A 13,361-nucleotide genomic window follows, 5' to 3' on the forward strand; every position below is an offset into this window, starting at 1 on the left:
ACAGAAATTAAAAAATATCTTGGGAAGTTTAAGAAATTTAACATTATAGCAATTTCAGAGACTTGGCTTGATGACAACAAAGGCTACGATATGGATCTTGATGGCTATGAGATGTTTACAACAAATAGAGACAGTAAAAAAGGAGGAGGTGTTGCAATATATGTTGATACTGCTTTAAAATGTAAAATGGTCAAAAGCATGTCAAATAAAATAGAAAATCTTATAGAATACTTAACTATTGAAATTATTAACGAAAAAGCTAAAAATATAATGATCAGCTGCATATATAGAACTCCTGGTACTTGTTTAGATAGATTTAATAATAAAATAGCTGATATGTTTAGTAATATAAATAATAACAAAGTGAATATAGTTTGTGGGGATTTTAATATAGATATTCTAAATCCACATGGAAATAATAAAACAATAGACTTTATAAATCAAATGTATAGCAGTAGCCTCTTTCCTATAATACTAAAACCAACCAGAATCACAATAGACTCAGCAACTTTGATAGATAATATATTTACTAATGAAATTGATATTGAAATAACAGGGGGACTGCTGTTGAATGATATCAGTGACCATCTTCCCGTTTTTGCCATCTTACATAATTTCTTCAAGGCCAAAAAAGAACCCAAGCAAAACATCCATAACCTTTCCAGATTGAAAACACCAGAAACCATTGCAGCCCTTAATGTGGACCTTAGTGAACAGGACTGGCAGGAGGTCTATGTTAACAAAGACCCCAACAAAGCATATGATGCTTTCCTAGCCACATTACTGGACCTTTATGACAAGAACTGTCCCTTAAGAAAACAAGCTGCAAAGCCCAAGAACAAATATAACCCCTGGATAACAAGGGGGATTGAAAATGCATGCAAAAAGAAAAATCTATTATATAAAAACTTTTTAAAACATAGAACGAAAGAAACCGAAAATAGATACAAAACTTATAAAAATAAATTATTAAAAATTATAAGAATTCAGAAGAAAGAGCATTATTATAAATTACTACAACAATATCGGAGTAATACACAGGGGACATGGAAGGTAATAAATAGTGTAATTAGGAAAGGTAAGGGCAAAGCAGACTATCCCAATTATTTTACGAAGGACAAAAAAACAACAGTAAATAATCCAAAGGAAATAGTCAATGAATTTAATACATACTTCTCAAATGTGGGTTATAACCTGGCAAATGAGATTGTGGAGCCGGCAAATAAGGAAGGCTTAGTAGATCTAGTTGAACGAAATTATTATACAATTTATATAAGTGATGTTAAAGAAATAGACATACTTGATATTGTGCATAAATTCAAAGATAAAAGGTCTGCTGATTGGACAGATATAGATATGTCTTTAGTTAAAAATATTATAGTAAACATAGTAAAACCACTGACCTATATATGTAATCTATCATTTCAAACTGGAATCTTCCCTAATAAAATGAAAACCGCCAAAGTAATACCCATCTTCAAAAACGGAGATAGACACCTTTTTAATAATTACAGACCAATTTCGTTATTATCTCAATTCTCAAAAATAATAGAAAAATTGTTTGTCAATAGACTCGATAAATTCATAGAAAAACACAATCTGCTGAGCAATAATCAATATGGGTTCAGAGGTAACAGGTCCACCTCAATGGCTGTGATGAAACTAGTAGAGGAAATTTCAACTGCTATCGAGAAAGTGGAATATACAGTGGGGGTGTTTATTGACCTGAAGAAAGCATTTGACACCATAGATCATAAACTTTTATTAAATAAATTAGAGAGATATGGTGTCAGAGGGATTGCCAATTCATGGATAGAGAGTTATCTTGCTGACAGATTTCAATATGTTGAGTTAAATAATGTTAAATCAGAACTAGAAAGAGTCACCTTCGGTGTCCCACAAGGTTCAGTGCTAGGTCCTAAATTGTTCATATTATATATAAATGATATTTGTAAAGTGTCTAAAATAATAAATTATGTCTTGTTTGCTGATGATACAAACCTTTATTGTTCAGGGAAGAATTTGGAACAGCTGCTGAATGTGGTGGAAGGGGAACTGAAAAATGTGAAGGCATGGTTTGATATCAATAAGTTATCATTAAACCTAACTAAAACTAAGTTCATAATCTTTGGCACTAGAAAAAAAAATAATCATATAACAATTAAAATTAGTGGTATGGAAATAGAAAGAGTATATGAAAATAAGTTCCTGGGGGTAATAATTGATGATAAACTTAGCTGGAAATCACACATAAATAGTGTAAAATCAAGAATGTCTAAAACCCTAGCAATAGTAAATAAAACAAATTATTTTTTCTGTCAAAGAGCACAGTTTTTAATGTATAACTCACTCATAGTTCCATACATGACTTATTGTGTGGAGATATGGGGTAACACCTACAAAACAAATACAAACCCTATTTTTCTATTACAGAAAAGAGCGTTAAGGATAATTAATAAAACCGACTATTATGAACCAACAAATAATCTTTTTATTAAATATAATATCTTAAAATTCCATGATATAGTAGAGCAGAAAACTGTTTTATTTGCCTTTAAAGCCCAGCAGAAACTGCTTCCAAACTGCATTCAGGACCTGTTCCAGATAAAAGAAACCTGTTATGATCTGAGGGGGAAACTCATGTTTGAGATGACGACAGCAAGAACAAATATTAAAAAGAAATGTACATCAGTTAAGGCAAAAGAAATTTGGAATAGTTGTAATAACAACCTAAAAATGTGTCGCTCTATCGTCAAGTTTAAGAAATTGTTTAAAGAAAATACTGTAAATAAATATAAAACACTATAATTATAAAGTATACTATCAAAAACATTCTAGGATGTGAAATGTCAATTTTATATTTTGTCTTACTTATTTATTTATTTTTTTTCTTCTTTATGTATTGTTTGTTTTCACTGAGTAAAAGATAATGTCTCATATTTTTTTGCTGATCAAAAGAAAAAAGGGTAGGCACTATAAGCTACGGCTTCAGCCTACACCTTTTCGGCAAAAGAAATGTTGATTTTTTTTTTTTTTTCTCTTCCTTTTCATCTTGTTCTGTACAAGCCGAAATAAAGATTAATTCATTCATTCATTCATAGATAGATAGATAGATAGATCTTTACTGTCATTCTAACTATGTTCAACGAAATTAACAGTGCTCTCCAGTCAGCGCATCATATACAGCAGTAGTAGGAGTGGTGGAGGTGTGGAGAGAGGTCAGCCAGTACTACAGTACTACAGTACTACAGTAATACAGTACTACAGTAATACAGTACTACAGTACTACAGTACTACAGTAATACAGTACTACAGTACTACAGTACTACAGTACTTCTGGGCGGTGGTGATGACCCTCTGGGTTTACATACAACCAGAGCCCGCCTCCTCTGCTCTTACCGGAGTCAGCTGTACGGTCATGGCGCTGTATCGTGTAACCCGCTAGCTTGATCGCCGGGTCTGGGATGGATGGTTGAAGCCAGGTCTCGGTGATGAGAAGAATGCACGCATCCTTAGCACAGTTCTTTGCCTTGATCTGTAGCCTCAGTTCATCCATCTTACTGGCGAGGGATCTGGCGTTAGAGAGGAAAAGACTGGGAAGCGGTGGTTTGAATGGCTTCCTCCGTAGCCTTACTAGCGCTCCGGCTCTGCAGCCCCGCTTCTGCTTCCTCTCCCTCCGCCGCCTCCTCCCCGCGGGGATGATAATCCACGGAGAGCCGGGGCTCCTCGCTACGTCCACCGGGATCTTGTGTGAGCTGAGAAACTCACGCGTTACTTTCCCTTCTGAAAATAATCCGATGCTCAGGATATCATAAAACAAACGCATGTACACAAAACGATATCCAAAAAATGCTCGGACTGGTGAACCACTGAGCATCTGCAACTGTGTGCGCTGCCATCTTCCACGCCATCTTCCAGATTTAAGATGGTTCTTAAGACCCTGTGATTTAGTAAATATTAGCCAGCATCTCAGATTTACTGACAACGTTTTAGATTTAGTTTTAATTTCTCAACCATTCTCTCATTTTCTCTTCAAGATAACTTTCATTAGCCAGTCACATCTGTCCAAATCTCCACTGCAGGTCTGCAAGCTAGTTTTATTGACCTTAAACAAATGTAACTTTAAATGAACTCTAAATTGATCGTTTAACATGAAAAAAAGTTGTTTCTACTCCTTTAGTTGTATGCCTACATGGTCTGCATTTATATATCACTTGTTTTATCTAATTGATCTAATCCCACCTGGAATTCAGTCAGAGTTTAACCACAAAACATTTAAAAACTGAATCAGCACCATGTTGTCAAAAGACTGACAAATTCAATAACTTTGCTTTAATCTTAAGTTAGTCAACGCTTCAATTAAATGATATTTGTCAGAATGAATGATGATGCCATTTTGATTTTTTAGTTCTTTCAAGCAACCAATGTCTTGTTTTCCGGGCAGATGTTGTAGCATTCATCAAATATTCACCCTTATTAACATGTTCCTGTTTAGAGTCACAGGAATCTGCTGGAGCAAATATTAGCTCTCTTCAGGCTGAAAGTAGAAATGCTGTTAAACAGATCACTATGGGAACCTTTAGCCCAAAATAACACAGTTTATATACTTTGCTAAAAATCAACTGAGAATTCTATTTAAAAATGATGGTAATCAATAATACAGGTGAGTACAGCAGAAAATATAACGGATTCATCATTATTACTCGCTTTAATCCTGTTCAGAGTTTCTGGGTCTGCAGGATCAGATCCAGCAACCAGGCAAGAGGAGCAACAAGTCAGACAGTTAATAACATACAAGAAATATTTAATCAGGGGAGTTAAAACAATCAAGTAATTTACTAACTGACTTTGTCAGAAAGAGTTGAAACCTTAAAGCTGCAGCACAACTATCAATTAATGAATCAATGAATCCAACCCAGTTGATGATAATCAATGCAGTCCTCACCATTCCTGTTCCCACATTCTGTTTGTTGAGAAGCAGCTCTGCTGGCTTTGCTGAACTTTACTGAACTTGGTTCATGGGTTCAGATAATCAACAGTTGTGTTTCATATTTATGGGGAAGCTGCTTTATTTTAAACACTAAGCTCCTCTTGTAACTGCAGCAGTTTAAGGGTACGAGGCAATTAATTCATAAATATTCTCTGTATCTCCACAGAGATCGACCTGAAGAGCCTGCTGGAGGATCTGGGGTTGACTCCGTTCTACAGAGAGAAGCTAACACTCAGCAAGATCCTGGAGATTGATAAGAAGACCATCACTGATGTTCCTGTCAAGAGTAAATCAGATCTACCATGGTATTTTCTAAAGAAACTGATGATGGTTAATGTGACAGCTAGAAATATGAACTGTGATGATTTATCAGGGACTGAGTTAGATTTCAGTCATCTACTTGCCAGTCCAAACACAGGTGACACAGTAAACCCTCTCGACATAATCACTGCTCTCTTTCTGTGCTCAGATGCTTTTGTACAACAAGAAATGGCACTAAAAATGGCCATGTGTCAGTTATCTGTGCCTCTGCTGCTTCCCAGCTGTGATACAGAACAGTGTACACTCATGCTGTGGGCCATGAGAGACATTATTAAGAAGTACAGACCTTCAGCTTTTTCACAATCCAAGGGTTTCATTGAAGAGAGAATAGTTGATTCTCAAGTTCCAATGATCTCTTTTGTGAGACTGGGTAACTGCTCCTTGTCAAAGTCAGAGATCCTCAACAAGCTTCTCAGTAATTCTCAGCAGTACCACGACACCTTTGTTCACCGCAACATGGAGGGAGGTGACAGTCCAAAAAGAATATCCAACGGCCTGACAGAAATCACCTGGTACCTTCCTGGTGGGAACACAGACATCGATCTTTTCAATCAACCAGTGGCTGTTGCTAATCTTCATGGGGACATTGCTTCATTTGAAACACAATACTCCTTTCTGTGTCAGACATCTGCAGCAGTTTTTGTTTTCTTTGACCATTCGGAGTCTGAGTGCAAAATTCTCACAAACCAGAACCAGAAAGCTCAGATTTTCTTGGTGGGAAACAGTGAGAGCAAGAACTTCAGGTTAGAAACACTGAAAATAGTTGCGACTGCTTTAAACTTGACTGCAAGCAACTGCATTTTAAAGAAAAAGCAGCAGAACATTGCAGATTTTATCAAACGTTTGAGGAAAACAGTCAGAGATGTAGTTGAGAACACACAGATGAAGATGCCAATAGCACATATGGCTGAGATTGCTCATGAACTGGGAATCCTGGTTGATGAAAACTCTCCAGAGTGCCAGGCTGGGAAGAAGAGTGCAGATGCCATCACTGAAGAAATTCAAGACCTTCTTCGGTACAAAGAACAACAACTTCCCCTACAAGGCCAAATATGGAAGGAACTGACTCACTTAGAAAAGGAGGAATTTCGCCTAAAAGAAGTTGGATCTAAGAACATAGAAATGTACAAAAGTGAACTTAAGCAGCAGAAGGAGAAACTCCGGAATAAGCAGAACTCTTGTGATTTGTCCCCAGCAATGGCATGCTTCATCAATGCAATATCCAGCCCAGGAATAGAAAGATGTTATTTCCTGAAATGGATGCGAATGAACCTTGATAACGTCTCTTGTTTAAAACTCTCTGTACTAAGAGAGCTGTACAAAGAAAAGTGCAAAGATTATTATGCAAACAAAGAGGAGGTGAAAGGAATCGACAGACAACTTTCCAACAGCTCTCTGGGGACTGAACATTTCTTCCGTGAAATGGGTCAGATCTATGAAGCTTCCCTCTCACTTCCAGAAACACACCCATCACGTCAACAGTTGCAACATCTGCCCAAACTCTGTGCACAGTTGCTGCTTGATGGGTTTCCTCTTGAACTTGTTGATGGAGATGCATCCAACATACCGCTGAGATGGGTGAGTGACGTTCTCTCTCAGCTGAATCACTTGGTGTTTCCAAAGAACAGAATACGGGTAGTTACAGTTCTTGGAATTCAGAGCACTGGGAAGTCCACTCTCCTCAACACCATGTTTGGAGTGCAGTTTGCAGTCAGCAGTGGTCCATGTACTCGGGGAGCCTTCATGCTGCTCATCAGACTCAACAAAGACGTCAAAAGAGAGTTTGGCTGTGACTTCATGGTGATCATTGATACCGAGGGCTTAAAGTCACCAGAACTTTCTCAGCTGGACTACAGCTATGACCATGACAATGAGCTTGCAACGCTTGTGGTGGGGCTGAGTGATATCACCATTATCAATATTGCAATGGAGAATTCAACTGAAATGAAGGACATTCTGCAAATCGTGGTTCATGCGTTCCTCCGGATGAAGGAGGTGGGAAAAAAAACAAAATGTCAGTTTGTTCATCAAAACGTTCCTGATGTTTCTGCTCCTGAGAAGAACCTACGAGGCAGGGAACTGCTCCTGGAACAGTTAAATGAGAGGACCCAAGCAGCAGCCAAAATGGAAAAGAGAGAGGAGAACAGAAGCTTCACTGATGTGATGGAGTACAGTCCAGACACTGGGACCTGCTACGTTCCTGGACTCTGGAATGGAAACCCACCAATGGCACCAGTCAATGTGGGATACAGCCAGACCTTATACGAGCTGAAGAAGAACATCATCCAACAACTGGGAGAGTGTGTATCTGCTAATGATTTGTTGGCGTTTAAAGAGTGGATGACCAGTCTGTGGAATGCTGTGAAGCACGAAAACTTCATCTTCAGCTTCAGAAACAGCCTGGTAGTTGACGCATACATGAAGCTCTGCAGAGAGTTCAACAAGTGGGAGTGGGAATTCCAGAAATCAATGTACAACTGGATTAGCAACGCAGAAAGAAAGATTTCTAAATTTGGTACAGTTGCTGCAAAGTGTCAAATATCTGATATGGAAGAATTCCTCACTCAGTTAAAACATGAAGCATCCACAGACCTCTCTAAATGGGAGATGAAGCTCCTTGACAATCTGGAGGAATACTTCAAGCAGAGACATGGACATGTCTATCTGGTTGAAGGATACAAAGAGGAATTTAAAAACAGTGCAAAGAGCCTTCGTCGAGAATTGGAAAGTTCTGTCGTAAATCAGCTCAGAGCAGCAGCTGATATCAAACGGGGACTGAAAGAAGTCGACAAAATCAAGGATAATCACACAAAAGAAATAGAAAAAGCAGTGAATAAATTAATTACTGAGTGTCGAAAGAAAAATGTCCAAATGACAGACAGAGAGTTAAACAAAGAGTTTGATAAGATGTGGAGTGAAACACTGAGGAAGATGTCTTTCTCTGGACTAAAACGCACAGATGTTTTCACAGATGTGAGCCACTGTCTGAGAGAAAATGTTGAAAAGAAAGGGAGTCATGCATGTTACCTGCTGAGTAGAAAACCTCTCCAAGAGTGTGGGTTGGAGCCTTTCATGTACAAACCTGAAGGATGGGGTGAAACAGTAAAAAACACATTCAAGGGTTGGTTTACTAAAGATCTTGTAAAAGCCAGACAAAAAGTGGCCGACAACATCATAGCTGCTTGCCAAGACTCTGTAACAGACAGAAAGAAAAGAAAAACCAACTACCACAATACCTACATCCAGGAGATCCTTCGCATCATTGATGAAATGCTCAACAAGACTGATGTTGACACAGGCATTGAGTTTGAAGTTCCTCTAAAGCAGCACATCTGTGCAGTTGCAGCCAGAAACTTTCAGATAATGCAAGAAGACTTCATACAAGCAAATGACCCCCTGATCCTTCTGGATAAAAACAAGGAAAAGTTCTGTGCAGATTTCAGAGATGTTTTCCACGAACGAGACCAGTGCCAGAAGAAGGCTGAAGAGTTCATAGAACAATGTCTGAAACCTGCTGTTGAAGACTTTGTCTACCATTTTCTGGGTCTGAATATCACCGAAGAAATGATGACAAGTAAAGCGTTCAGCACACGAACCTTCTTCCAGGGTTCAGTTTTGCTGGATTTGCTGTCAAAGAAAGACTTCAACAGCTATCGGAGCTGCATTAGAAATTATGAGGATTATGTAAAAACATGGATACTTGAACAAATAAAGGAGCACTTCTCAGATACGACTAAAACATCTGGGTATGAGGAAGAACATCTCAAATCAAGCATCAAAAATATAAAAGACGCCATGGAAAAGGCCAAATCAGAGAAGAGTGCTGACCTGAAGACATTTGTTGAACACATCTGCAAAGAACTCGGTGATAAACTGGTCATTTCCCAGGATGCTCTTGGTGCCTTCATGATCCTGAACAACACTGACCAGGAACAGTTTGCTGATTGGTTAACTGAGTCTGTGGAGAAGATGGAAGAAACTCTTAAGAAGAAGTTTAAAGACACAACATTTGAGAGAAAACTAGAACATCTCCGTGTGAATCCTCAGACTGAGCTTTTCAACAGAGTGGTTGGTTGTGGGAAACAGTGTCCGTTCTGTGAAGTTCCCTGTGAAGCAGGAGGAGGCGAACATGAAGAACACCATGCTTCCCTGCATCGACCAAGAGGTCTGGGTGGATACAGTGGTGTCAGTTCAGGAAAACTTTCAACTGACATTTGCACATCTCTTGTGATCAGTGACCGCCGCTTTTCCGGCAGCGCCACCAACGATGAGTGGCATCCTTTCAAGTCTTACAGAGAGATCTACCCAGACTGGCACATCCCTCCTGATGGGAGTCTTGAGGCATCAGACTTCTGGAAATATGTGATGAACAAGTACAACAGGGAATTTGCTGAAGCATATGATGCAAAGCCAGCTGACATTCCTGGACCTTGGAAGAAAATTACAAAACAACAGGCAGAAAAAAGCCTAAAAAACTCATTTAACCTCAGCTGAGACTGATTATATCCAACCTCACTCTCTTTGAGGGTGAAAGTGAACCTTCCACTCCTTTTAATGTTCTTAAAGTTTATTTATTAACAACTTCAAGTTTGGTAACACATATAGATAGCAAATCAAAGATGTTTAGAAATTATGATATGAGAAAAGTGATGGATGTGTCTTACTTTTATCTACATTTGCTTATAACAATAAAAAGTCCTCTGATTTACTCTTTTGTGCAACTATTTCTTGTCATTAAATCATTTCTTACAAATTAATATTTACCAAATCAAAGTTAAGATTTTCTTTAGTTTGTAAAGATTGAAAGACAAGTTATATTTTTATTTTTACTTTTTTTGTTAAAATCATTGTCTTGTGATTGAGTTTATTCTTCTTTTTGATCACTTTGGGAGCAGCAGAGGTTTTAAAAGTAGACATGATATTTACTCAGTTACATCTGAAATTACTGACTGAAATGAAATTTTAGTTTTAATACAAATCTCACATTACAAAGTAAGTCAAATAAATTTTTCCGATTGACTTAAAAAAAAAAATATATATATATATAATGTTACAATGAGACAACAATCAGTGAACCTTATCCACAGCTGCGAAATAATGAAAATCTGATGTCCGTGTCTTGATCAGTTTTTTTTTCATTTTGATTAATTAAATTATATTTAGAGCATTGTAAGACTTGGTAAGGCTCTGATTTTTTCTTTTTCTGTTTTTATTATTGTCCATTCCAGAATGTAAACCATTACGATCATGACTGCACTTACTTTTTGGCATAATTGCATGTCCTTTTTTTTATGCTTTCAAAGTACAACGACTACTTTGCTGAAGTGTATCATTATAAAGTGGACTTTACAGTATTTTGGAGAAATATCAAAGAAAACGTTCAAGAGTAAACAATTATGACTGTAAACAGCTTTCATCACTTGTGGTTATAATAAACCTTTTCACTCGTGAATATTTTACTCTTATTTGATTTGTCAAAATGTTTAAGAAAATCACTGACTGACTGATTTCTAAATGTCTGTTAATTATTGTCAGTATATGTGGATACTTAATCATCAGAATGAAATAACTAGTTAGTGTTTATCTTTATTGTATCTTCAATTCAATTCAATTTTATTTATATAGCGTCTAATACAACAGAGTTGTCTCTAGACGCTTTCCAGAGACCCATACCCAGAACATGAACATAAACCCCCGAGCAGTTATTACATAAACAATGGCAGGTAAAAACTCCCCTAGTGGGAGAAAAACCTTAAGCCAAACAGTGGCAAGGAAAAACTCCCCTTTAGAAGGGAAGAAACCTTGAGCAGGACCAGGCTCATCAGGGGGGACCCTCCTGCCGAGGGCCAGACTGGTGGGTCAGGGACGGCAACAGCACAGCAGGCAGGTGGAAGCAGCAACGGGATGACCGGGGGTGGGGACCGCAGGCCAGCATGCAGCTCCCGAAGCTCCGGCCCAATCAGCAAGTCCCAGGTTGGGGTGCAGGGTCAGGGAAAGACTTGTGCTCCGTAATGCAAGCTACAAGCCACCCACGACCACCTGCAGGTTCCGGTGTCCGGCAAAGGATGCTGCAACATGGACAAAAGAGAGAAAAGGGAGGAGAAGGGGGGGCCAGCACAAGAAACCACAGGAGCGACTCTGACACACTAAAGTTTACACTACCTAGAGATTTACCAACACCAGCTAGAGGTTTACTAAACACTAACTATAGGCTTTACTAAACAGAAAGGTTTTAAGTTTAGTTTTAAAGGTGGAGGTGGTGTCAGCCTCCTTAACCCAGATTGGAAGTTGGTTCCATAGTAATGGTGCCTGATAGCAGAACGCCCGCCCTCCAAATCTACATTTAGATACTCTAGGAACTACGAGTAAACCTGCACTCTGAGAACGGAGAGCTCTGCCAGGAACATAAGGCACTATCAGGTCTTGTAAATACTGCGGAGCTGAGCCGTTTTGGGCTTTATATGCAAGTAATAAAATTTTAAATTGGATTCTGAATTTTACGGGTAACCAATGGAGCGACGCTAACACTGGAGAGACGTGGTCTCTCCTGCTAATTCCTGTCAGTACTCGCGCTGCTGCATTCTGGATCAGCTGGAGCCTATTCAGCAAATTACTTGGACATCCTGCTAACAACACATTACAGTAATCTAGTCTAGAAGATACAAACGCATGAACTAGTTTTTCTGCATCACTCTGCGAGAGGATTTTCCTAATTTTTGCAATATTACGGAGATGGAAAAAGGCTATTTTACAAACCTGATTGACATATGGTTTAAACGACAAATCCTGATGGAAAACAACACCAAGGTTTCTCACAGTTGCACTGGAAGCCATCGCAACACCATCTAATCCCTTCCTAAGATGCTCTGGACCAAGAATGATAACCTCTGTTTTATCTGAATTTAGAAGCAGGAAATTTCTGGACATCCAGTCCTTGATGTCCCTAAGACATGCCTGAAGTTTAACTAACGGTTCTGTTTCATCCGGCTTCATAGACAAGTAGAGCTGCGTGTCATCAGCATAACAATGAAAGTGTATGCCGTGATTCTGGATTATACTTCCCAACGGCTGCATGTATAAACTGAACAAGATTGGCCCTAGCACTGAACCCTGCGGAACACCATAACAGACCCTTGACTGTTCTGAAGAAACCTCATGTACATGAACAAACTGGAACCTGTCAGATAGGTATGATTTAAACCAACATAGAGCTGTCCCTTTAATCCCAACAACATGCTCTAACCTGTGCAGTAAAATGCCATGATGACGACCTGTCTGATGATGGGGACATTTATAGACAGTGTCGTGCATTGTATGCGCAAGCGAACACACTTGTACACAAATTTGGTGTGTGCTCTGTACCTGTGAAGGCTGCACTTTTTAGAGCCTATTGTACCCCCACGTATACTGCTCACTTGTGGCGTCGCTATAAAAAGAGCAGCATGCAGAAACTTCATGTAGCCTACAATGATGCCACGCTGGAGCAGTGCAAGTCAGCTGTTTGTCCGTGTCGGTGTGCCATACTGCACTGCTGTACTGCGTAACCTGATGCACAGATGTATGTGCAGGTTGTCGGACTCTGGGAACAATATAATCTCCACACTGACCAACCCTGCACAACCAGGTGTCCTCTGATGTTTGACGGATCTGATCTGACCAACCCTGCACAGAGCTCAGTCAGGTTCTTCTCCAGAATCTGGAATCATTGGCGTATCAGCCTTTATGTAAATAGGATGTGATTAATGTGGATTTTATCCTTCCTTTTTGTACCCTGTCTGTTGTCTGTTGTGCTATGGACCCTGTGTCCTTAATAAAGCTTATTATTATTATTACGTAAGTATTGTGTAATTCAGCCTGAGGACTGAGAACACATTGTTAATCCCGTGTTCTTTCCTTGTTTCAACAGTTTTCCACACACCCATTTCCCACGGAAAGCTTAATAACTGTTCCATAAGTGTTCCAGGTGATCAGGTTTCATGAGAAACAATCACAGGTTAAGTTGTGACGGTAGACGGTGTTGTTTCTCCTGTTGTTGATCCATCCCTATCCA

General features: G+C 38.9%; 1 protein-coding gene across 2 annotated transcripts in view; it reads left to right on the plus strand.

The window, feature by feature from the left end:
* Positions 1 to 10,359, plus strand: part of LOC133443624 (interferon-induced very large GTPase 1-like) — a 64,822-nt gene extending 54,463 nt beyond the window's left edge. For both annotated transcript variants that reach the window (XM_061720700.1, XM_061720702.1), the window contains one exon: positions 5,157 to 10,359. In XM_061720700.1, coding sequence (XP_061576684.1) covers positions 5,157 to 9,805 — 4,649 coding nt within the window. In that variant the 3' untranslated portion in view covers positions 9,806 to 10,359. The remainder of the gene's footprint in view (positions 1 to 5,156) is intronic.
* The last annotated feature ends 3,002 nt before the right edge of the window (positions 10,360 to 13,361 follow it).

The sequence above is a fragment of the Cololabis saira genome, chromosome 5 (genome assembly GCF_033807715.1).
Source record: "Cololabis saira isolate AMF1-May2022 chromosome 5, fColSai1.1, whole genome shotgun sequence".
Taxonomy (NCBI): domain Eukaryota; kingdom Metazoa; phylum Chordata; class Actinopteri; order Beloniformes; family Belonidae; genus Cololabis; species Cololabis saira.